Consider the following 24,270-nt stretch of genomic DNA (forward strand, 5'->3'; position numbering starts at 1 on the left):
TTTACACATTCCAAAGTTATCAGATTTCCCCACCCTTTTACTATCGCTATCTGCTTTTCTCATATTTCACATCAGAGAAAGCAAGTCTGGCTGCTCTTAAAATTGCAATTCCATTTGCCTCTACCATAACTTTTCAATTCCTCCCCATGCTGCCCATTTTCTCGCCTTAAAATCTATCTTAAATTAACTACTGTATAACTACAACTAGATCCACCCAGAAGACTAATTTTTAAAGCCAATGAGAACTGCTGTTTTTTGGTCCTAACATTCCCAACATCTACAATAGCGCCTGACAGAACAGTTGGCACTCAATAAATTAATATGTTGAATAAAAGGTATGGCGCCGTGCGATTGTGTGAATCCATGTCAAGTTCAAGTGAGATCGCGGTGCCCGCCCTCTGGGGAAAAAAAAATCAGGCAGTCATATCGTGACGTCCTTTGGTTTTCAAAATGGGAAAGCGACAGTTCCCACAATTCTCAGAATGTGAATTTCTCGCCACAATTCAAAATGGTGGAGGAGGGTGGGGCCTATCACATGGTGGGCGTAACTGCTGCTTTCCTTTTTCTGACCGCAGTCCGCCTTGCCGTGTCATCGGCCGCCCCCCGCCCTTCCCGCCGAACCTTTCCCAGGAGTAGCCTGGGATTGGCTACTAAGCTGGGAGTGAAGCTGCGGGGTCAGAACGCCTCGACGTCACTTCCTGTTGTGGGCAGTGGTTTCCTGTCGCTGCTTGGTAACAATGGGGAAGATAATGGCTGCCTGAGCAACGTCTCCGAGCAGGCGCTGGGCTAGAGGCGGGTTCTCCATTAGCGACTCATTGGAGGCGGGTTTGAGAGCGACGACAGGGGAGGCTAGCAGGAGCCTCCGCTGCGGCGGCCGAACCAACCGAGTCGGCTCCTCACACTAAAATCAAGTAAGTGAAGTCTGTGGAAGCCTCAGAAATCGATGGAGGGTGAGGAGACTGCGGAATCGCGACTGCCGCGTTCTCTCAAAATGGCCTGTGTGGCGCGTCCTGGCGGAGGCTCAAGACCGCCTCCGGACCCCAGGCCTCTGGTTGCTGCGGCGACTGTGGCGTAGTAGCCGCTGCCATTTTAGTTGGGTGGCAGACTCTTCGAAGAAGGGGCATAGTACTTCCTCCCCTCGACAGCGCGAGCCGTCGCCGGGGGCCTCCGGAGGACTTCAGAGTTTGGGGGAAGCGATTAAGAGTTGGCTTCAGCCGTGAGAACCTTTGATAATCCCAGGTGTTTGTCTCCTCCGTTCTTAGAAGGCAGCTTTCGTCTTTCCTCCCCCCCATCTTTTTATTTATTATTTTTATTATTTTTATTTTTATATAGCGGACTTGGGCTTGGGAAAGCGGGGTGAGGGGAATGGGAGGGCGGTCAGGCTGCTCTCAGTCAGATACTGGAAACTCTTGGGCGTCTTAAATCCTCAAATATCCCAGGGTCTGCGAAAACCCCATTTTGAGTCCTTGAGAGCACTATCAGTTAGGCGCCCCCTGGGGCCACGATGACATCTTCCTGGTCCATCTGAAGCCGAAGTGGTTTACTCCCTTGCTTGACTAACCCTGCCAAACGCCAAGATTTCACACACACACACACACACACACACACACACCCGCTCCAAAGAAAGAAAGAAAAAGTGGGGAGAGACCGTTACGTGTTCACTCCCCCCCTTCAGGGAAAGGGGCGAATTGGATGAAATGATTTCCAAGTTGATTTTTCTTGTAATCCGCCTACAACCCAACCCCTCCCCCCCTAAAAAAAAAAAGCCTTAGGGTCTCGGCTCCTACGGGCGGGCGGTACCTGCCACGTACGCAGAGCTTTAGTAACTAGTATTAACCGGTTGGGCTTCTGCTTCCTGAATACTCAGTCCCTTTTCCCCTTATGCTGATTAATTTCAAGATGGAGGAGATAGCCACGTTCCTTCACCATACTTATGCTACAGGTTAGTCTGGGAATCTTGAGGTTTGTTATTTAGGTCATTCTTTCATTTAAGGGGGTAACTGGAAGCATTTCTATTAGGCTGTCATCCACCCTTAACAGAGCCCCACGGTATTTTAGTGGGAATAAGGAATCTGCATATACAGAATCTCTTGAACTGTGGTGACTTTTGATTGAAGGAATAATAAGTGTACTATTAACTAGTTATTTTTTCGACTTGAAGTGAGTAAAGAAAAAACAGCTACTCATGTACATTTATACGTCCTGGTTAACAGGCAAGTAGTTTATAGCCACTTGCCTAAATAAGCCCTTTTTTCTGAGTTGTAAAATTAAGTACCAAGGCAGACCAATCTAGATAGCTTTTTAAACTATTAGGACGCACAGGGAAATGTGTCAAACATCCTTCAGTCTGTGATGTCCTGATGATCTTTGGTACTTTAGTTTCTGCCTTAGGGTATGTAATGTGCCCAAGAAATCCTAGCAAGTAACTGCCAGAATCTGGAAGTAGTTGCTGGACTGACAAGGAAAGACCTATTTAAAAAAAAAAAAAATAAATAATGTAGATTGGCTCACCTCTTAAAAGTAGATCTACTTAATATAAGATTCTTGCTTCCCTCTGGGCTTTTCAGTCTCTTCAAATAATACAATGCTAACTGAAATAGATCAGGTTGTGGGGAGGGAGAGATAGAAAGTAAGATACATAAAAATGTACATAGGGTGTACATTTTTAGGATGTCTGTATTTCAAATAAAATTTCTATCATAAAAGAGGAGGAATAATGGACTCTCTTTTCTTTCTAGAGCAGAGTGAAGAAAACTAAAGTCCAGTTTATTCTATTACAGTACTATGTCATAACAGTCAGGTAATTTATTTTTTGTTGTGCCTCCTGATGACTTGAGTGTAGAATGCATGCTTTAAAATATTTTGTTTTTGCAGGCCCGCTAATAGGATGGACTTATTTGGTATATAAGTTGGTGCTGGTTATTATCCATGGTAAGAAAGATATTTACCACTGGGAATTCAAAGTATAATGCTTCAGAATAATTGGAACTCACTAGTGCCTTATCTGTGAATATTTCTTTTAAAATGAAGTCCAAGATTTACCAGTACCTGTATAGAACACAAAAGACAAGACAGGGTAGTACCTTAAATCAGTGTTATCTGATGGGTATAAATAAACATTTAAATGTTCATTTGAGTAGCAAAATGAAAGAATCAGTAACATACTTTATAGGAATATAGCCTTACTTCATTTAGTGTGGTTTCTTTTCTACAAGATTCCAAAATTCCTTATTGATACATGATCTGGAACTGGTATTAACTCCAATCACCATAAACATTACTAAGGTAACCATGCATTTTTTTACCCTACCCAGGATGCTTTTGAGAGCAAAGGGGGAAATTGTTATTTTTGCAGGAGAGGCACTGCAGCACTACTCCATCTTTGGTGAAGCTTTCCCCTCCCATATGGTGGCTGGGAACTTAAACTTGGGTCCTTGTGGGGTCCTCGTGCATGGTAGTGTATGCAGTCCACCAGGAAGCCACTTTTGGTCCCCCACAAAATGGACATTATTATGTCTGCAGGACAGGAAGTACAGACTTGCATTTCCACCAAGTGAACAGGGACGAGTAGTTAGCATAAATTCAGAACCGTTTTTTGTTTGTTTTTATGTTTAATTTTTATTTAATTTAATGAGATACATCAGAGCACTGCTCATGTCTACCTTATGGTGGTGCTGGGGATTGAACCTGGGACCGCTGTACCTCAGGCAGGAGAGTCATTTACATAACCATTATGCTGTCTCCTCAACCCATATTTATTTTGCACAGAGGCTTACACAGCCTGATTTCACTGTTTCTGCCATATTTTTTATTAGAGACACTATAACAGTCCAGCACTATAACACCTCCCTTGTAGTGTCAGGATTTAAGCATGGGCTACACACAGGGACAAGGCCTATATCTAGAAATGCTACACTAATTGGATATATTCTTCACATCAAACAGAAGTCAAATGGAAACATCTGCATTTACGGTATTGCATTATGTCTATTACTTTACCATGGCCCTGTTGAGAAATAGCAGATCACTCATCAGCCTATTTCTTTGATTTGCCGTAAATTGGACAACAACTTAGAAAGTGAACGATCTTCTGTCAAAAACCCAAACTGATGAGATGCTAGAACTTTAGGACATTTACGATGAGGAGGTATTTTTTTATAGGTTTATCATTCTCATGAGGATTTGTTGAGAATTACAGCACCATTCATCCTGTTGGGCTGTAGATCCACAGCTACTTTATATTGAAAACTTAGGTGTTTGACCCTGTTAGTTAGGATGAATGGTGCTGTAATTCTCAACAAATCCTCATGAGAATGATAATTGGTAGAGGTAACTGAAATTCAAGAGAAATTTGTCCTTAGATAATAAGTTGTGGAGTGTCTGTCTGTCTGTCTGTCTTTCTTTCTTTCTTTGTGTGTATGTAAGTGTCCCTGGGGCTATAAGAAAGACACCACAGCACTGAAGCTTCTTCCCACACTACTGTGGGGAATGTACTTGAACCTGGACAGTGTACATGGCAGTGTACACACCTTCCTGAGTGAACTGGCTTGGCAACTCTGGAGTCTCCTGTTTTTGTTTTCTGGTTGTTTGTTTTACCAGAGCACTGCACAGCTCTGTCTCATAGTGGTACCAGGGGATTGAACCAGGGACTTCAGAGCCTTGATCACGAAAGTCTGTTGCATAACCATTCTTCTATCTCCTCCTCCCCTTCCTTAGTCTCTATTTTAAAGCAAGTTCTCTGTTGTTAAAGTCACTAAATGTTAATGCATCCAGTTTTACTTGAAAATGCAAAGGTCAGAACGAGAAGTTGAAATTAATGCGTAATGTATTAAAAAAAAACTAGGCAGTAGATGACATATTTAGCAGTTACCACCCCTCCCCTCTTTTGTGCATTACTGTTCTTATTCAGCTCATATTAACTTAGATTGGACAAACTTAACTTTAAAACCAGCATTGTTAAGAAGTAGTTTACCCAGAGACCCACCCTACTAGGGAAAGAGAGAGGCAGACTGGGAGTATGGATCGACCAGTCAATGCCCATGTTCAGCGGGGAAGCAATTACAGAAGCTAGACCTTCTACCTTCTGCAACCCACAAGGACTCTGGGTCCATACTCTCAGAGAGATAGAGAATGGGAAAGTTATCAGGAGGGGAGGGGATATGGAGATCGGGTGGTGGGAATTGTGTGGAGCTGTACCCCTCTTATCCTACGGTTTTGTTAATGTCTCCTTTCTTAAAATAAAAATAAAAAAAGTAGTTTAATAATGAAATATCTAGAAATGCTACACTAATTGGATATATTCTTCACATCAAACAGAAGTCAAATGGGAACGTCTGCATTTACGGTATTGCATTATGTCTATTACTTTTCCAAGGCCCTGTTGAGAAATAGCAGATCTCTCATCAGCCTATTTCTTTGATTTGTCGTAAATTGGACAACAACTTAGAAAGTGAACGATCTTCTGTCAAAAACCCAAACTGATGAGATGCTAGAACTTTAGGACATTTATGATGAGGAGGTATTTTTTTATAGGTTTATCCCTAACACTTCTCCCTCCCCCTGTTTATTTGATTTCATATAAGGGAGAGAGAGAGAGCAAGAAACCAAAGAACCATTGATACATACTGCACTGGGTTGGTAGGTTAAAATGGGAGTCTCCAGGAGTCAGGCGGTGGTGCAGCGGGTTAAGTGCACATGGCACAAAGCGCAAGGACCAGTGGAAGGATCCCGGTTCAGGCCCCCGGCTCCCCACCTGTAGGAGAATCGCTTCACAGGCGGTGAAGCAGGTCTGCAGGTGTCTTTCTCTCCCCCTCTCTGTCTTCCCTTCCTCTCTATTTCTCTCTGTCCTATCCAACGATGACATCAGTAACAACAATAAGAACTACAACAATAAAATTACAAGGGCAACACAAGGGAATAAATAAATAAAAGGGAGTCTCCAAACATGCAAGTACTGCCCTCTGCCAGTTGAACTATTCTTCTCTGCCCTAACATTTCTGTACAAGGCAAGGATTTCGAAAACCTTAGGATCCACTGAGTTAGAAAAGTATCCAGTCTACATGATCCCATTTTTCTGTCATTTTCAAGTGGTAAAGAATAGCTGGGGAGGTAGTTCAGTACATAGAGTGCATGGGATCTAGGTCTCATCTTCAGTATGCTTTTTTGTTGCTAGTTTCCTTTTTTTCAAAAAAAAAAAAAATTTATTTTCCCTTTTGTTGTCCTTGTTTTTTATTATTGTTGTAGTTATGATGTCATCATTGTTAGATAGGACAGAGAGAAATGGAGAGAGATGGGGAAGACGGGGGGAGGGGGAGAGACACCTGCAGACCTGCTTCACCGCTTGTGAAGCGACTCCCATGCAGGTGGGGAGCCAGGGACTCAAACCTGGATCCAGGTTTCGTGCCACGTGTGCTTACCCCCCACTGTGTTACTGCTCGACTCCCTTCTTTTTTTTTTTTTTTTTTAAACACTTGTTTTGCCTGGGTTTAACAGCTCCTAGGGGTGTTTTGTTTGTTGATAGACAGCTATAGTACTGAAGCTTTGTTTAGTGTAGGGGGCCAAGCTCAAACCCAGATTGCATACATGGCAAAGCAAACACACTCTTCAGGTGAGCTGTTTAGCTAAGCCAAACATTATTAGCTTTTTATCTGTTTACTGGGGGAAGTATTTGCTTTGCTAGGACAGGGAGAAATTGAGAAAGGAGGGGGGAAATAGAGGGGGCAGGACTTGGACTTGAACCTAGGTCCTTGCACATGGTAATATTGTGCCCTCAGCCCCAGGAAATGATACTTGACAGTGTCTTACCTCCTGGTGATAGATTTTTTTGTCAGCCTTGAACATGGTGGTTTCCCATGTAATCAAACATAAGTTGAGATATTTTCTGTGGAAAACTAGTGTCCTTAAAAATAGTATTTTGGTCTGGGACGGTAACACAGCTGTAGCATATAGGACGTCCATTGAAAGAGGATCTTGGTTTAATTCTCAAGACTACCAGATGCCCGAGCCAAGGGGTAAGTCTGATAATGAACAGTATTTTAGTTACTGATGAACCCCAAATTGTCAGCAATAGTAGCTTTTTTGAAAATATAAATACATGGACTTTGGGGTTTTGAAACTTTTTATTTACTGGGAATATTAAGAAGCATGACATAATTGAGTCCTTGTGGATAACAAAATTATTTTTCAAAAAAGATTAATGGGTGGGGGTGCAGCAGGAGAGAACCAGAGCATCACTCTGGCACATGCAGTGCTGAGGATCATGCTTGTTTGGACCTCATGCTTGAGTCCTTTATTTACTTCACTACTTTGCCAGCTGCAAGACCAAATTCTAACTTAGTGGCACAGCTCAATAATAAATGAATATAAATTGGGTAATCAAAGATTAAATTAACTGTCTGAACTACTTGAATTGTGATGTTGTAATTTCTAACTAATTTGATCCTGGGAATTGTCAGTGTTTGTCACTATCTCCATCCTTTGGCTTATTGATGTTCTTTCACTTGACCTGCTTTATCCAGTTGTGCTTAGAATTGTTTGTGAGGGCTGTGAGGAGGCAACATAAGAGTTAGGCAAAATGACTTTCATGCTTGAGACTCTGAGCTCCCAAATTCAATCCCTGCCTAGCACCACCATATATCAGAGCTGATCAGTGCTCATTTTTGACTTCCAAGAGGCCAGCCACGAGGGACGTTTTCAATCTTTTTAATATTTCTGTTATTATCTTTCTAATATTTATTATTGCATAGATAAAGGGAGAAATTGAGAGGGGAGGAGGAGAGAAAGACATATAGCCACCTGAAGTCCTGCTTCACCACTTGTGAAGCTTTCCCCCTGCAAATGGGGACTCGGAACTTGAACCTGGGTCCTTGGTGCACTGTAATGTGTGCACTTAACCATGTGCTCTATCACCTGGCCCCTCTGCTATCATTTTCTAGTAGTAAAGAAAGAATAGCTGGGGAGGTAGTTTAGTAGGCAGAGTGCATGAGATCTAGGTTTGATCTTTGGCATGTTGTTGTTGTTGTTAGCCTGCCTGCCTGCCTGCCTTCTTTCCTTCCATCCTTCCTTCCTTGAGCATGTGTGATTTCACAGCTCCTGGATGGCCTTTTTCAGGTAAGGACAGACCAAACAATTACACAACACCAAAGTTTCCTTGGTGCCTAGTATTCCTATGTGGTGTGCTGGGGTGGGACACGTGCTTGGTACAAATCAGGTAAGCTATCTCACTGGTGCCTTTGCCCCCCATTCCACCTTTGTGCACATTCTCTCAATAGATCTTTTTTTAAGATAGAGGAATAAGAAATATCAGCTTTCTCTGGTTTTAAAAGGCTTTAAATTCCTTTCATAAGGGAGGGGTGGCACATGGTGGTGCAACTGGTTAAGCACACATAATACTATGTGCAAGGACCTGGGTTCAAGCCCCCACTCCCTGCGGTAGGGATGCTTCACAAGTGAAGCAGGTCTGCCGCTATCTGTCTTTCTTCCCCTCCCCTTTCAATTTCTATCAAATAAAATGGAAGAAAAAAGGTGGCCACCAGTGGATTTGTAGTGCCAGCACCTATCCCCAGCAAAAACCCTGAAGGCAAAAATAAATGAACTAAATAATTTTGTATTAAGAGTAGTCACATAAAGGGATAGGGCTTAGAAAGGGAGGGGGGAGAGGACAGGGGAACATACCATGGCAGTGACTGCAGTAGACTCTTATGCCCAAGGCTTGGGTTTATTCCCAACACCACCATAGACCAAAGTTTAGCAGTGCTTTGGTTAAAAAAAAAAAAAAAATGGGTGTGTAGGGTGGGGTTGAGTGAAGTGAAGCACATGTGTGAGATGGCAGTGAGAAAGGCACAACTTTTAAACCTGCATCCTGGTTATTCATTTTTATTTTCAAAAGGTTCTTTTTTTTTGTCCAGATTAAGAGATGTGACTGTGGCCTGGGAGGTAGCATTGGACTCAGAAAAAAAGAATAAATGTGACTTGTTTCTAAATTGATAGTCACACAAGCATTTGCATTTTATTATTCGTTTCGTTAAAGTGTCTGTTCACTCTATATTTTGATGCCATAAGTCTCCTTAATTGAATAATAGGAGGCAACATGTCTTAAATATGTGTGCATTTACTGAGCACTAGGTCTCTGAACCATTAGTATTGATCTCTGTCTTTTAAGTATCTTGCTCTAATGTTATAAAAAGTTAGTTTTTTTTAAAAAAATGGTTTATGGAAGTCGGGCGGTAGCGCTAGTACCTGCATAGGGATCCTGGTTCAAGCACCTGGCTCCCCACCTGCAGGGGAGTCGCTTCACAGGTGGTGAAGCAGGTCTACAGGTGTCTCTCTTTCTCTCCCCTTACTCTCCATTTCTCTCTGTCCTATCCAACAATGACATCAATAATAACAACAATAATAACTACAATAAAACAAAAGCAACAAAAGGGAATAAAATGTTTAAAAAATTGGTTTACATGAATTAGGAAAATTAAGTGAACTACTTAGCAGTGATCTTAAACAGTAATGTGCATAATATGTGCTAATATATTATAGTGACTATAAGAACTAGACATCACTAACAGTGTTTTGAAATCTGAAAGGTGATTAAAATCTGTTTAAACTTCCCTTATTTACTAGTTACATCTCAGGTTTAGGTGGTGGTGGTGGTGGTTTGCTGATTTTCCTTCTGGGACTAAATTGACCAGATACAGTTGTTTGTTAACCAAGCACATAGTTACAGTTGTTTGTTAACCAAGATACAGTTTGTTAACCAGATAGAGTTGTTTGTTAACCAAGCACATAGTTTTTTGAGACAGCTGGGAAAATTTTATTTGACTGGAATTGGTTTAAGCATATTGGTACACAGTATTCTTAAAGAATTAGTCCTGCTCAGTTTCTGATGCTCATCAAAGTGTTTTTTCAAAACTTGAAAGTTTTTATGCAAGAGACAGCATGGTAAGGAAGTTGAATACTACTTGAGATGTGTCTGCTGGGGTTGAAGGAGTGTATTTTAAAGTGTATAATCTTGGGCTTATGTTCAGTTACCCATTCAGTGAAAAGTTAACTGGTTTTGTAGTCAGGAAACCTGGATTTAATCACTACCACTGGATAGTAATTAAATCCACGTGGCCTTTGTTAAATCACTTCCTTCCTTGCTGCTTTTGTTTCTTTATCTGTGGAGATTGTGATTCCTACTTTATGGGCATATCATGAAGATTAATTGAATTATATATAGGTGAAAAGGGTGTGGAAGTAGAGGCTACTTAGAACTAGGTAGAGACATAAGTGATTTAAGAACAATATATATGTTCTTTTAAAAATAATAAAAGATTTATTCATAAATGAAAGAACCAGCCCATCACTATGACACAGTGATGTGGGCCTGTCACTCAGGACTTCATACTTGTGAGTCCAGTGCCCCATTTACTGTGCTACCTCCTGAGCTTCGGTTTGTGTGTGTGTCTCTGTCTCTCTGTCTCTCGATGTGTTCTTACTCATTTCATATGAGATAGGGAGAGAGGGAGGGAGCAACACTTGAGAGTACCAGGGATGGAATCAGGAGCCTAGGGTATGCAGATCCTGTGCTCTACCTGTTGAGCTACTTGCCAGGCCTATACAAGTTCATGTGGGCAGAGGGCGATATCAGCATCAGCACACTGAACTTGTATGCCCAAGGTCCCAGAAGTCCCAGGCTTGACCCTCAACATTGCCATATGCCAGAGGTGAATAATGCTATAGTTTCTCAGCCTCTCCTGCCATAAAAATAAATGTTTCAGAAGAATTTTTTACATATTACCAGGAGTCCTGTATGTGATCTGACAGTCCAGATAATGAGCATGGGGGCTGGAGAGAGAAACAAGAATTCTGATCTTGGAGAACTTGTAGTCCAATATGGGTATTTATAGATGAGTTTGATACATGCCTTCATTAAAACTAGAAATAGTCTCTATAGGACTATCACACATGAAATTCTGATGTAAGCATCCTGACTGCAGTTGGAAGACAAAAATGGTGGGGTGGGGTGGACACTGAATGTTCTAGTATCTTTACACAGCTTTCATATGTGATGTTACACCTCAAGGAAAAGGCATACGTTACTATTGACCAATATGTAGCCTGAATCTAGGACTTACACAAAGGTGGCCTATATGAGAGTAGGGGTGAGAGAATAGTTATAGCAAGAAGGGATGATAAACAGGGAGAAAGAAGAAGTAGGTAGAGGACAGTGGAGATGATGGGCTCAGTTATAGACCATATTAAAATTAAGGTTGCTGTGAAGTCAGGATCAGAATGAGGAGCCCCATGAGAATAGTCCAGTAGCAATCACTTCACCGAGCACCCACATGCAGTGTGCACTGCTCCTTAAATCATAGCATCATTCTGATTTACCAGAGCACTGCTCAGCTCTGGCTTCTGGTGGGACAGAGGATTGAATCTGGCACTTCTAAGCCTCAGGCATGAGAGTCTTTACATAACCATTGTGCTATCTCCCCTGCCCAAATCAGCATTCTTTTTTTTTTTTTTTTTAATTTTTTATTTAAGAAAGGATTAGTGAACAAAAGCATAAGGTAGGAGGGGTACAACTCCACACAATTCCCAACACCCAGTTCTCCTTTGGAATGTATGACTAGACAAAAGCTGTTTTTCTATAGTTTTAAGTTATATGTGGTTAAAACAGACGTATCTTTAAATAGTCTTTCTGGGAAAATGGAAGTTTCCTTTTATATTGTGTTGACACCAAGGTTATTTATTGTTGGATTTGGTGCCTGCATGATAAATCCACTGTTCATGGTAGCCATTTTTTTCCCCATAGGACAGAGACATTTCAAAGGTAGAAACCACAAGGGAGAAAGACACCTGCAACACTGCTTCACCGCTTGTGAAGCTTCCATCCTGCAGGTGGAGAACAGGGTTTGAACACGAGTCCTAGCACACTGTGAACTCTATTGGGTACATCACCTCCCAGCTGCCGCCCCCCCCCCCATCCAGGCATATACCACAGTACCAAAGCTTTTAGTTTTTTCTTCAGGCTAGCTATAGCCAGATAATTAATCCATTTTATGATGTGCTGGACTTCTCTACATTTTGAACACTATAGATACTTTATGCGGTTGTGTGTGTGTGTGTGCTTTTTTAAATATTTATTTATTTTTACCAGAGCACTGCTCAGCTGTGGGATTGAACCTATAGCCTCAGAGTCTCAAGCATGAGAGTCTTTTGTATGCTGTCTCCTCCTAACCATCAGTGTTGTTTCCATGGTATTTAGAATGTTGCAAATACTTCACATATAGTATGAACAGCAGGATGCATTAGAACTCACTTTTTTTTCAAACCATGTTTTATTTGTGATTCATAGTGGTTCACAGGTTTGTAAAATTAAAGGAAGTAGTTCTACACAGCACACGCCACTTGAGTTCTATTCCCCTCCCAACAATAACCATCATGGTTCTCCAAGTCTTAGACACAGTTTGTTTGCAAGTTCATGTATCTCAGCTCTGTTCAAAGTATCTATATATGAGTGAAACCATCCAGTAGTTGTCTTTTATCTCATTTCACTACACATTATCACCTTCAGTTCTAATCATTTGAACACTTGTGTGTGATTCTGTTAGGTTTCTTTAGTAGCCAGGTCAACAAGCTTATTTAAGTCAGAACTTTAGGTCTTTATATGCATTGCCAAGATAGATATCTTTACCCTATTCTGTGCTCTTACTATGTGTTACTCTAAAATGTTATGGGTAGCACATTATCATTTCATTTATTTTGAATCTCAAGTGTATTGTTTACATCTTTACCACTAACTCCAAACTTTGAGTTGTTTATAGAGTTAGCTTGCCTTTAACAGATTCATCCATGTGATTCCTTTTAAAAGTCCACAATAGTGGCAATCCTTATTGGTAATACAAATATTTTCCACAGACTACCTGCCAATGAATAATACTTTGAATAACTATAGACTTTACATTATCACAAATATTGCACATTTTTCCAACTAGCTTTTTCTCTTCTTTCCATTTCTCTCTGCCCTAACAACGACGACATCAATAACAACAACAACAATAAAATAACAAGGGCAACAAAAGGGAAAATATATATTAAAAAAAGAAAATCCCCTAAACTGCTTGTAGTTAACACTACTCCTTGAATAAACAACCAAATAGTATGAGTTATGCTTGTGAACTCAGTAGCCAGGGTAAAAAAGCACTCAGTCATTTGCTGCCTTTGTTTTCTAGTTGAGTATTGACATATCCCAGTGTTCGCAACTTTTGAGCAACTGTATTCACCAAAAAGCTAATAATCTTAAACAAGTTTGTTTTCTTTGGTCACTTTCACTTTCTGCAGTCAAACACAGTTTAACTCACTGTTGACAAATGGCTTTCCTTACTTAATCAACAAATAAGCCACTTGGAAATTAACTTTGAGGGCAAGGCAGTGATATACCCATTAGAGCGAACTTGTTAACAGTATTCAAGTATCTGGGTTCAACCCCCCCATCCTTAGATGTAGGGGGAAAGCTTTGTGAGCAGTGAAGCAGTGCCTCTCTTTCTGTCTCCCCCTTCCTTCTTAATTTCCTCTCTGTATCCAATAAGAAAAGCATTTAAAAGTTTACTTTGGTTGAAATCTCATTTTAAAGAGGTGTGCTGTGATCAGATTTTATTTTTAAATTTCAGACCTTATTTTCCCTATTGATTAGTAATACTATGATGAGTGCTTAGTCTGTGCATGTTTTATTGAGTATAGTTACAATGCCATTGTTTACTAAATGCAGTCTTTGTCATCTTTTTGAAGAGCAAAATAGCCCACCCTATACCTTTAAAATCAGCATGCGAGTCTGCTTCCCTTCTCCCACCCCCCACCCCCCGCCCCCCCAGAACTGCTCAGCTCTGGCTTATGGTGCCAAGGATTGAACCTGGACTTCCGGAGGCTCGGGTGTGAGAGTCTCTTTGCATAGCCATTATGCTATCTGTCTATGCCTTTTCTTTGCCTTTCCCTTCATTTGACATGAGTATGCACATGAATTTGGTCATATTCATGGTGTTTGAAATGCTTTCCAAGTGTAATTGCATCACTACAGCTTAGTGCACAGAGTACAAGTGCAAAGTTGTGACAATGCCACATGAGGCCTGTCGAAATTACTCAATCCTGCTATTTATAGTATGAAAGCAGCCACAGAATATATGTGTGTATGAGCATGTGTGTGTCCCAGTATTACTTGATGAATTGTAATTTTTCAGTTTCCACGTATCACAAAATAATACTTTAAAAAGTATTTTGAAACAAAACTATTCTTGGGTCATGAGGAAGAGAAATAAATAACAGGGTGGAGGTTGGTCTATAGTTTGCTGACTTTAGTCTTTTCCTAGCATACCATTGCTTAGGAGTGTTGCTGTTATGAAATATCATTAATTTGAGGTCTTAAAGCTCACATCTTGACCTATTTACTTAGCTAACACTTGCATATAATAACTGTATTCAAAACTGATCTGTTTTTCTTTCAGATCTTTTCACTTGCTTATCAAGATGGAAGGCTCAGATTCTAGTGATAAAGGAAGTAGTGGTGATCAGTCTGCAGCACAACGCAGAAGTCAGATGGACCGATTAGACCGAGAAGAAGCTTTCTATCAATTTGTAAATAACCTGAGTGAAGAAGATTATAGGCTTATGAGAGATAACAATTTGCTAGGCACTCCAGGTATGCAATGTGTAGTTTTTAGGAATTTTATGTGTAAATTGCTTGTCTTCAAAAGATACTTGAAGATACATTAAGAAGTCTGGTTGAAATATAAGAGATAAAGAGTAACATGTACTGTTTATTACCTGATTCTGTTTATTCATTTAGAGTTAATCCTATAGCAAATTAGTAAATTGTGAATTATATTAATGGATTTTTAATAAGCTGAACTAAAAGGAACAACACAGTATTTTTATTGTTGGTTAAAGCTTTTAGTTAATTAACTAGGCATGAGTCTTAAGTAAAATTGTCTGTGGCTACCTTAGTACCTTGGGCAGGCTTTTATTTATTTATTTATTGTCAAGTAATTACGCCTATCATAATCCTTCAAAGCTGGCTTTTGCATTCAGAGCTTTGTATTTGGCTATTTTCTTTTGTCCAGTTAGGTCCCATTTGGCTCTGATTAAAATTCATTATCTCTTACTTGTTTCTATTTAGTTCTACTAACCTTTGGGAATTTTTAATTGCTTAAAAGGTAAGGTTTTAGCATGACTTTTATGAGAGGGAGGGCAGTTTGAGCCAGACTTGAGTCAGAATAACTTGGCTTATTGGCTTGACTGTTTATTACCTGTGGCACATGAACTTCTCACTTACTCTGAGGGTTTTTGTTTCAAAATGCAGGTGGTAATACCTATCTCTCAGAGTTAATGATTTTAAAAATGTGACATTATATGCAAAAAAACAGTTACTAAACTGGAAATTAACTTGTATAAATATTAATTGTATGTTCCCAATGAAGTAAAATTTTACCCATGTTTCTACTCTTTGGTCTTTCATCTCGAATGGTTAAGAGTCATTGGTTTAAATTGTCATTTGGCAAACAATTTTAAACTATTTTCAGGTGAAAGTACTGAGGAAGAGTTGCTGAGAAGACTACAACAAATAAAAGAGGGTCCTCCACCACAAAACTCAGATGAGAATAGAGGTATAGTTTACTTTGGTGGTGGGGGGTGGTGAATAGAGGATGGAATGGATAAAGAACTTTATTATGTCAGCCAACATTTACCCACTATTGGTACAAATTAATTTGGAGCTTAATACTCGCTTGATGTTTGATGAGAATGTCAACATTTTTTTCCTTTTGTACTTGAGTTGTTTGTGTGAATTGGGATGCTGTTAGAAATGATCTGTTTAAAATGTGATTGTTTTTCCTTTATTTTCCACCTCCGTTAAAAGTTTTCTCCTTACCCACTAAATTATTCCTTCTTATACACATGGGATGGCCTCACCAGCAAAAAGAAATGCTATATTGTTTTAACTTAGTGGTTCTCAGTGGAGTATAACTTTGACCCTTAAGGGACACTGGCAGTGTCTGGTGACATTTTTATTGTCATGAAAAGGGACTTGCTACTGGAATCTAATAGAAGTCAGGGATACATTAAAACATCCCAATGTCTCACAATGCACACTGCAGCCTCACAACAAAGAATTATCTGATTCAAAATGTTAGCAGTGCCACAAATCCTACCCTAACCTCAGATCTAGAGGTCCTGCTTAATGTGAAGATACGGAACTGACTTAAGAGTCTGTGGTCACGAGTTCTTGAATGTACTGTGCTAATTCAAATTATATAGTTGCCCTAATCTCTTGATTTCTTGTCAACACTGTTCACTTGTGGCTTATGGTGGTTTCAGGGATTAAACCTTGGAGCCTTAGGCATGGAAGTCTTTTGTAATAGTTAGGTGATCTCCCTGGCCTTATAAATACATCTAAACCTAATAACTTTGTTTATGTTTTCGCAGTGGTTATAGCAATCAAATGTTTTTAAATGCCCTATATTATCAAAGATACTTAGATTACAAATTTGTAAATGTGAAATCTGTTAATCTTTTAGGATTTTTTTTTCCCCAGAGAACTATTACATGATTGTCCAATTTTGGTAGTTTCTTTTTACTTTTTTAATATTTATTCCCTTTTGTTGCCCTTATTTTTGTTGATGTTATTGATGTTGTCGTTGGATAGGACAGAGAAATGGAGAGACGAGGAGGAGAGAAAGATAGATACCTACAGACCTGCTTCACCGCTTATGAAGCGACTCCCCTGCAGGTGGGGAACAAGGTGCTCGAACCGGGATCCTTAACACCGGTCCTTGCACTTTGCGCCGCGTGCGCTTAACCCGCTGAGCTACCGCCCAATTCCCTTTACTTTTTTTTTCACTAGTTATTTATTACTGATTTGCAAAATCATAAGGTAATGGGGATATAACTCCATAACATGCCCACAGTTCTATGTCCTCATCCCCTTCGTCACCCTTTCTTTAAACAGGTGGAGACTCTTCAGATGATGTGTCTAATGGTGACTCTATAATAGACTGGCTTAATTCTGTCAGACAGACTGGAAATACGACAAGAAGTGGACAAAGAGGAAACCAGTCTTGGAGAGCAGTGAGTCGGACTAATCCAAACAGTGGAGATTTCAGATTCAGTTTAGAGATAAATGTCAATCGTAATAATGGGAGCCAGAATCCAGAGAATGATAATGAGCCATCAGTGAGACGTGCTAGTGGAGAAAATATGGACAACAGCCAAAGGCAAGTAGAAAATCCACAGTCTGACTGGACATCTGCAAGGTTATCTAGATCAGAACGAAATTCAGCTGAAGCAGTGACAGAAGTACCGTCTACCAGAGGTCAGAGAAGGGCAAGAAGCAGGAGCCCTGATCATCGGAGAACTAGAGCAAGAGCTGAAAGAAGTAGGTCACCTTTGCATCCAATGAGTGAAATTCCACGACGATCTCATCATAATATCTCATCTCAGACTTTTGAGCATCCTTTGGTAAATGAGACTGAGGGAAGTTCTAGAACCCGACATCATGTAACACTGAGACAGCAAATAAGTGGACCTGACTTGCTAAGTAGAGGTATTTTTGCAGCTTCTGGAACAAGAAGTACCTCTCAAGGTGCAGGCTCTTCAGATACAACTAGCAGTGGTGAATCTACAGGATCTGGACAGAGACCTCCAACCATAGTCCTTGATCTTCAAGTAAGAAGAGTTCGTCCTGGAGAATATAGACAGAGAGATAGCATAGCTAGCCGAACTCGGTCAAGGTCTCAAACTCCTAACAACACTGTCACTTACGAAAGTGAACGAGGAGGTTTTAGACGTACATTTTCACGTTCAGAGCGGGCAGGTGTGAGAACCTATGTCAGTACCATCAGAATACCTATTCGTAGAATCTTAAATACTGGTTTAAGCGAGACTACATCTGTTGCAATTCAAACTATGTTAAGACAAATAATGACAGGTTTTGGTGAGTTAAGCTACTTTATGTACAGTGATAGTGATTCAGAACCTAGTGGCTCAGTCTCCAGTCGAAATATGGAAAGAGTAGAGTCACGAAGTGGAAGAGGGAGTACTGGTGGTAGTAGCAGTTCTGGTTCCAGTTCGAGTTCCAGTCCTAGTTCCAGTTCCAGTGGAGAAAGTTCAGAGACTAGTTCAGAGGTATTTGATGGCAGTAATGAAGGAAACTCACCAGGCTCATCAGGTGCCAGGCGAGAGGGTCGACACAGAGCCCCAGTAACATTTGATGAAAGTGGCTCTTTGCCTTTCCTTAGTCTGGCTCAGTTTTTCCTCTTAAATGAGGATGATGATGACCAACCTAGAGGACTCACCAAAGAACAGATTGACAACTTGGCAATGAGAAGTTTTGGTGAAAACGATGCATTAAAAACATGTAGTGTTTGCATTACAGAATACACAGAAGGCAACAAACTTCGTAAACTACCTTGCTCCCATGAGTACCATGTTCACTGCATCGATCGCTGGTTATCTGAGAATTCTACATGTCCTATTTGCCGCAGAGCAGTCTTAGCTTCTGGTAACAGAGAAAGCATTGTGTAATCAAGGTGTGAACTCTCAGCTGTGTAGCTGGTACAGTGATGGGCAAACAGGAATCACTTGCTTTATGTCCACTTTTTGAGTGGTGCTTAAATGTAAAGTAGCAACCTGAATTGAGTCATTGCTTTCTGAATGAATCATTGTCCTTTCTTTAATTTCTGTTCCAGAATAAAAGGAAATATTTTGTCAAATGTTCTAGGGCACAAAAAAGTTGATTTCACTACCAGTCATTGCTACTACTGCTGATTTACCACATTTGCTTGTCAGTTTATGCTTTATTTTAAAAGATCTGCCTTAGCAATGACTCCTATCTGTTTCATGTTAATCTTTAAAGTTTCCCATGCCATAGGAGAACAGGGGTGAAGGAAATTTACAGTTTAGATTGACAGTACATATTTCATAAGTGATTGCTTAAATCTGTACCGTTCCCATTAGTTGGCAGAAAATCAGCTACACTCTGAATATCATTTCACCTTGCAGACGAGGTGACTTAAGACATATCGGTGTAAATAACACTAAAGTTAGGATCCTCTTAAGTGTATACTGTCTCCTAAGCCCATCACTGTGGCACACTGTAGAGTGAGCTTATAGTTTGAGATATTTATCTTGTGGGGATATTAAAAAAAAAAAGCCTATGCTTGTGTAAGTGAAAAAATCACATTCATTTGTTTAAAAATGTAAAGCTATTTTGTAGAGGCTCAGTACTTTTCCAATGCACCGTTATATTAATGCATTAAAAAATTATAAACTACCATGCTTAGAAATGAGAAAACTGCTTTTTGTGAGCCAGCATAGCAAAGTACCAAACGAAGTACAGCAGAAATCTGTTCAAGAGCAGAACATATCTATGATATACAATGTATGTGAACAGCTACTATAACATGCAAAGAAAAGGACAGTGCAGAATTGAAATGCATTGTGTTTTGACTTGAATTTAGGCAGGAAATGAAAGATAGAAGGAATAAGAAAAGAAAAGCTATAGAACTTCACATTTTCATGAGGTTCATTACTCAATCATACAGGTGAAATTATTTCATTCAGTAAGATCTTTGATAATGTATTTTACTTGAGCAGATGAAATTGATCAGTTAATGTTAGCAGAGCTTTGGTTTAACTACCACCAGGCACAAGTTGAAGTTTCTTTTTTTTTAATAAGTCTGTTACTTAAAAAAAAAAAAGATGGAAGAGACTATAAACCATTTTTAGCATAAGAACTGAAGTTGGTACAGATGTGTATGTATATCAATAGGAAAATCTCGAATTTATACATTGTTTTCGAGATTTTAAGGTACCAGTGCACTTTTTGCTATTTTATTACTCTCTCTGACACAGATCTGCCATCTCACAATTAAAGATCAATTGAAGAATTTAGGAATTTTTATACCTTTGAAAAGTGAGTTGTCTTGAGTTACTTGAAATTTCAATTTTCATTGTGCATCCCATATTAAATATGAGATTACTTGCTCCTGGTTTACGGGACATGCACTTACGTTGTCTCCTTAGTAATAAGAATAGATTTGTGAAGAACCCCATACTGTTGTCAAACTTCTTTCTTGGTTGGGGTTATGATTTGTCTAACTGAGGACTCGGGATTTTTTTTTTCCATTGTTGGGATGGTTAATGGACTCAGAAATGAACATATCTTTGGCCTTTAACAAAGCAAGCTAACTATCTGGATATAGTCAGATGCTCTGCAAAATGGGCAGGTTTACTTTAGGAATCTGGCTGCCTTTGGCTGTTACCAACTTTTAACAGTAAGGATTTTTTTCAAAGCTCATTCTTTCATGTTTTCCCCTGACTTTTCAGTCCTACCTGTCAAGGAAATTAATTTGTATATATGGTAGTTTTTTTATCAAGGATATGCACTGCTCTTGCAAGGAAATAATATCCAAACAAAGCTTCACTTATTTTTTTTAATATAAGCAGATTTCACTGTTTATGGCGCTTAAATAATACATTTTATCTTTTTAAAAATTGTCCATGTAAAGGTCAAGAATACATTATATGTGTGGGCCTCCTTTTCTCTTTCCCTAAAGGGTGTAATCTATAGTTTCAGATCTGCAGGTTATTCCTGATTGGCTAAAAACAAATCCACATTTCTCCTGGCATAAAATATTCTATTATAGGGGTGTTCATTTAAAATAGTTTAGTAACAACTGTAGTACATTCTAAGTATAACAGAAAATTGTTGACCACAGATACCTCCCTAACCTCCCGAGATGTATTATTCATTTGTGAAGTATTAATGTAACAGGTAACTCAAACAGCAAAATGCTGGTTATGAATGTAGATACTGAAGCTCTTCATGAACACTGGAAATTAAAAAAAAAAAAAGTTTTTAGCCTTCAGTAGAATGCACCTATTGAACATGTGCATGTGGACACCTTTTTCAGTAGCACTCACTGATTTCCATTGGATTGTGTAGGATGGATATAAATAGGAATTTGGTACTTTTTATTTTACAAGGTTCGTGATTAATATATACTTATTATGAACATTGGAGACAAGGTCATGTGTAAGATGTACAAGGGAGAACAAAAACCTTTTTTTTTTTTTCCCATCACTATTCAAACACATTGTTCTGAGGGAGCATTTTCTTGCAGAAAGACTTCACATTTCATTTTGTACCTTTGCACTTTTTCTTTATTATAGAAAAGTTCTGTCTTGAAGAACTAGTTTGAACTTTATTGAACTTCATGTAGACATAGGAACAAGAAGGAACAGTGTTGGGAGATTCCATTATTCATGGCATAGGTGAAAATACTAAGAACCTGATTTCCTTGAATATTTCAGATATTGTTAAAAATTCACTTGGCTAATCTGAAATATTGAAGGTGTTTTGTTACTTAACTTCAGTGCTGACAAGTTTGACATTTGTTAATACTAAAACCAAAATTGAGCAAGTTAGGTTTAAAGTTGGTGGATTTTATCTGTAGCAACACTAGAAAATGAGCTGTGTTAATTTTTTTTAAGCATATTAGTTATACCTCAGTGGTGTTAATGCAGGTGGGACTTGAGAAGCCTTCACATTAATTTTTTGAGTGTAGGTAATAATTGTACGGTTAACAAGAAATGTTTAGCACCAGTTGTGTGTGTGTATCTACATAAACACACACATATAAATACATCTCTAAAAACATGATTGTTGGGATTCATCCAGAATTTAAGATTAGGAATCTGGTTAGCAATGAGTGTTACCTCTAGTAATTTTTCCCTCTGGGAAAACGTCCTTTCTGTGCCAAGCGTTCACTCCTGGTGTCATTGTTTTAAAATTTTTGTTTAAGAACAGTCATTAATTTAATAAGCTTTTTGTTTAATCACCTGCTTCCCAAATGCCTACAACATGAAACTAATAGGTCAAGCATCAGCCATGTGATAAGGAGATAAATGTTCCCTGAATATCCATGTGATAAAGGAGATAAATGTTTCAAGATGCCTCTTAAAGGATCATTTTTACAAAGATGGAGAATATTTTCACATACACCCTCCTTTGTTCTAAAGTGAATATTTGTAACCTGCCTTTTTGATCTTTTAAAAGATTTACCTTACTGGCTTGACAAGTGTTACTAAGATTATGTAGATAGAAGCCACATTTCCAGGGCACTTTTATTCTTATAAAACTATACTGATACTGACTGCTACTTTTAAAATATTCTTACTGTAGTAGTGCGAGAGGTTGATAAGGCACATGTTAAAGTGTCAGACATTTTTTTTCCTTTAGTATAATCTTCAGTATGTTTAATGCTCAACAACAGTGTTGTAATTCACTGAGTTTACTAGTATTTTATGCGCATTTGAAAACCCTTGGAAAACAAATTGACATGACATGGTTTTATTTGGAAGACTGAAGTACAAAACCTGAGGAACTAGTATTTTACTTTAAAAATTCATAAATATAGCTGCGAGGTAATTACCTGCCTTAAAATATAATTCTAAAGTTGAGTTCTTAACTGGAATGCTTCTAAAATATTTGTTATCCCAAGAAGAGAACAGTCTTGATTTAGGTGATTCTGTTTTATATTGAAAATACAACATATCAATAGAGTTGTCACTTGAGGTGTTGGGACACCTAAGGGGTAATGGTCTTTGCTTCATGAATATTTTCATAACTAGATATGTGTGTTAATTACAGATTTGAAAGGAGTAGACACCCTCCAATCTTAATTACAATTTTTTTAGTTGAACTAAAGACCCACAAGGTACTTTCTGAATCACTTATATTGGAAAGTATCTTAACACATGAATCCCCACCATACCACTGTGCCTACTTATAAGTCTCTATCGGTTCCTCATCTTGCAAATTGTGCCATGACCAATGTGTGGTTGAACTAGCACCCAACCTTAACTCTGTTCAGTGCCCCTTGCTAACATTATTTTAATTGATTGTACATGTTTTAACTGTCCAGTGTTTGGTTTTTACCTTTTGATAGCTCCATTTGTCCCTGGTGCTGCTTTTAAAAGATGTATGGCCATGTGATCAGGTATCAAGTTGAATAGGTACGCAATTGGCCTGCTTATATATTTGTGCCTGTTTATCTTCTCCCACGAAAAGCTGCTTTGGTATATAAAGAACTGGGTGGCAATCTTGTGAAGTTGTCCAGAACCTGAAAGGTTTTGTAGGGGGAATAATAAAGGCTGTCTTTATGTTTTCGAACATGAAGCACATAAATGTGTGTTCTGTAAAGACTAAAGTGATTGTTACACCAGGGCTTCCTGACCTCTGGGAGAGACTTTGGTAATTAGCAGAAAGGAGCACAAAGTGAAGTGAATTTGGTTGGCTTCTCGTTTTCTTTGAATTTAAACTGAATATAACACCCTTCTCTAATCCAGCAGACTCGTCGTGGTTGGGAAGCCCTGTATTTGAGAATGTACCCAGGTTGTTTTTTGTTTTGTTTGTTTTTTGTTTTGTTTTCCTTTTGTTCAGTGCTTTACACCTGCTAAAAATTAACTTGTTTAACGCAAAACAGTACCTTAAGAGGTCAATCATATTAAAGCTGATTTGATTAATAGTTATCTTTTAGAAAGAAGCTTTTTCCCCCTATGTAAAATGTCATACTGCAGATTTAAAATACAGACTCAATAAAATGCATGAAGTGATCACTTGTGCTTGATCATCTCAGTTTTTTCTTTGAAAGGGAAACCTGATAAAGGTTCTGTTGCATCAAACATGTCAAAGAGATGAGTTTTAGAAATAAATTGGGATTATAGTGCAACCTTGATTTTTATTTACCTCACTACTATAACATGGGCATGTACACATTATGGGCTGAATTTCTGTGTTGTGTAGTTTAAGGGATTAATCGTTGGTTAAAAGGTTAAAGTATATTCCAATACAAGAATCCTGGAAAAATTACGTAAAATGACATTGAAGTAGGCACATCTTTATTGTTGTAGTACCAGTGTCTTCACTGCTCTCTTGATGGGTCGCTGTTAATAGGAAAACTTGCCTAAGTGTGCTCATCCCTACCGCCACCCTTTTACACATACCACCTAAGCCACTAGTTGTTTTAAAATACTTTTAATTTATTTGTAGTGATTTAGTGTTGACTTACCAAGTTATAAGATAATAAAGGTATAATTCCATACCATCCCCACCACCAGAGTTCTGTGTCCCTACCCCCTCCATTGGAAATAGCAGTAGTTCTCCCAAGGTCTCAGATATGGGAGGAGAGAGTGTGTGTGTGTGTGTGTGTGTAGAGAGATCTTTCTTTTTTGCCCATTTTA

General features: G+C 39.0%; 1 protein-coding gene across 2 annotated transcripts; it reads left to right on the forward strand.

Moving 5' to 3' along the window:
* The first annotated feature begins 707 nt into the window (after nucleotides 1-707).
* RLIM (ring finger protein, LIM domain interacting) lies at nucleotides 708-23,646 on the forward strand. Of its 2 annotated transcripts, XM_060183690.1 has the most exons (5): nucleotides 708-911; nucleotides 2,739-2,800; nucleotides 14,478-14,671; nucleotides 15,552-15,635; nucleotides 16,976-23,646. In XM_060183690.1, the coding sequence occupies exons 3-5, from the start codon at nucleotides 14,500-14,502 to the stop codon at nucleotides 18,547-18,549; spliced, it is 1,830 nt and encodes a 609-aa protein (XP_060039673.1). In that variant the 5' UTR covers nucleotides 708-911; nucleotides 2,739-2,800; nucleotides 14,478-14,499; the 3' UTR covers nucleotides 18,550-23,646. The 2 variants fall into 2 exon arrangements, with proteins under 2 accessions (XP_060039673.1, XP_007526130.1); XM_007526068.3 differs by lacking the exon at nucleotides 2,739-2,800 and having other exon boundaries at nucleotides 709-911.
* Nucleotides 23,647-24,270: the final 624 nt, after the last annotated feature.

Source organism: Erinaceus europaeus, chromosome X, assembly GCF_950295315.1.
Source record: "Erinaceus europaeus chromosome X, mEriEur2.1, whole genome shotgun sequence".
NCBI classification, from domain to species: Eukaryota; Metazoa; Chordata; class Mammalia; order Eulipotyphla; family Erinaceidae; genus Erinaceus; species Erinaceus europaeus.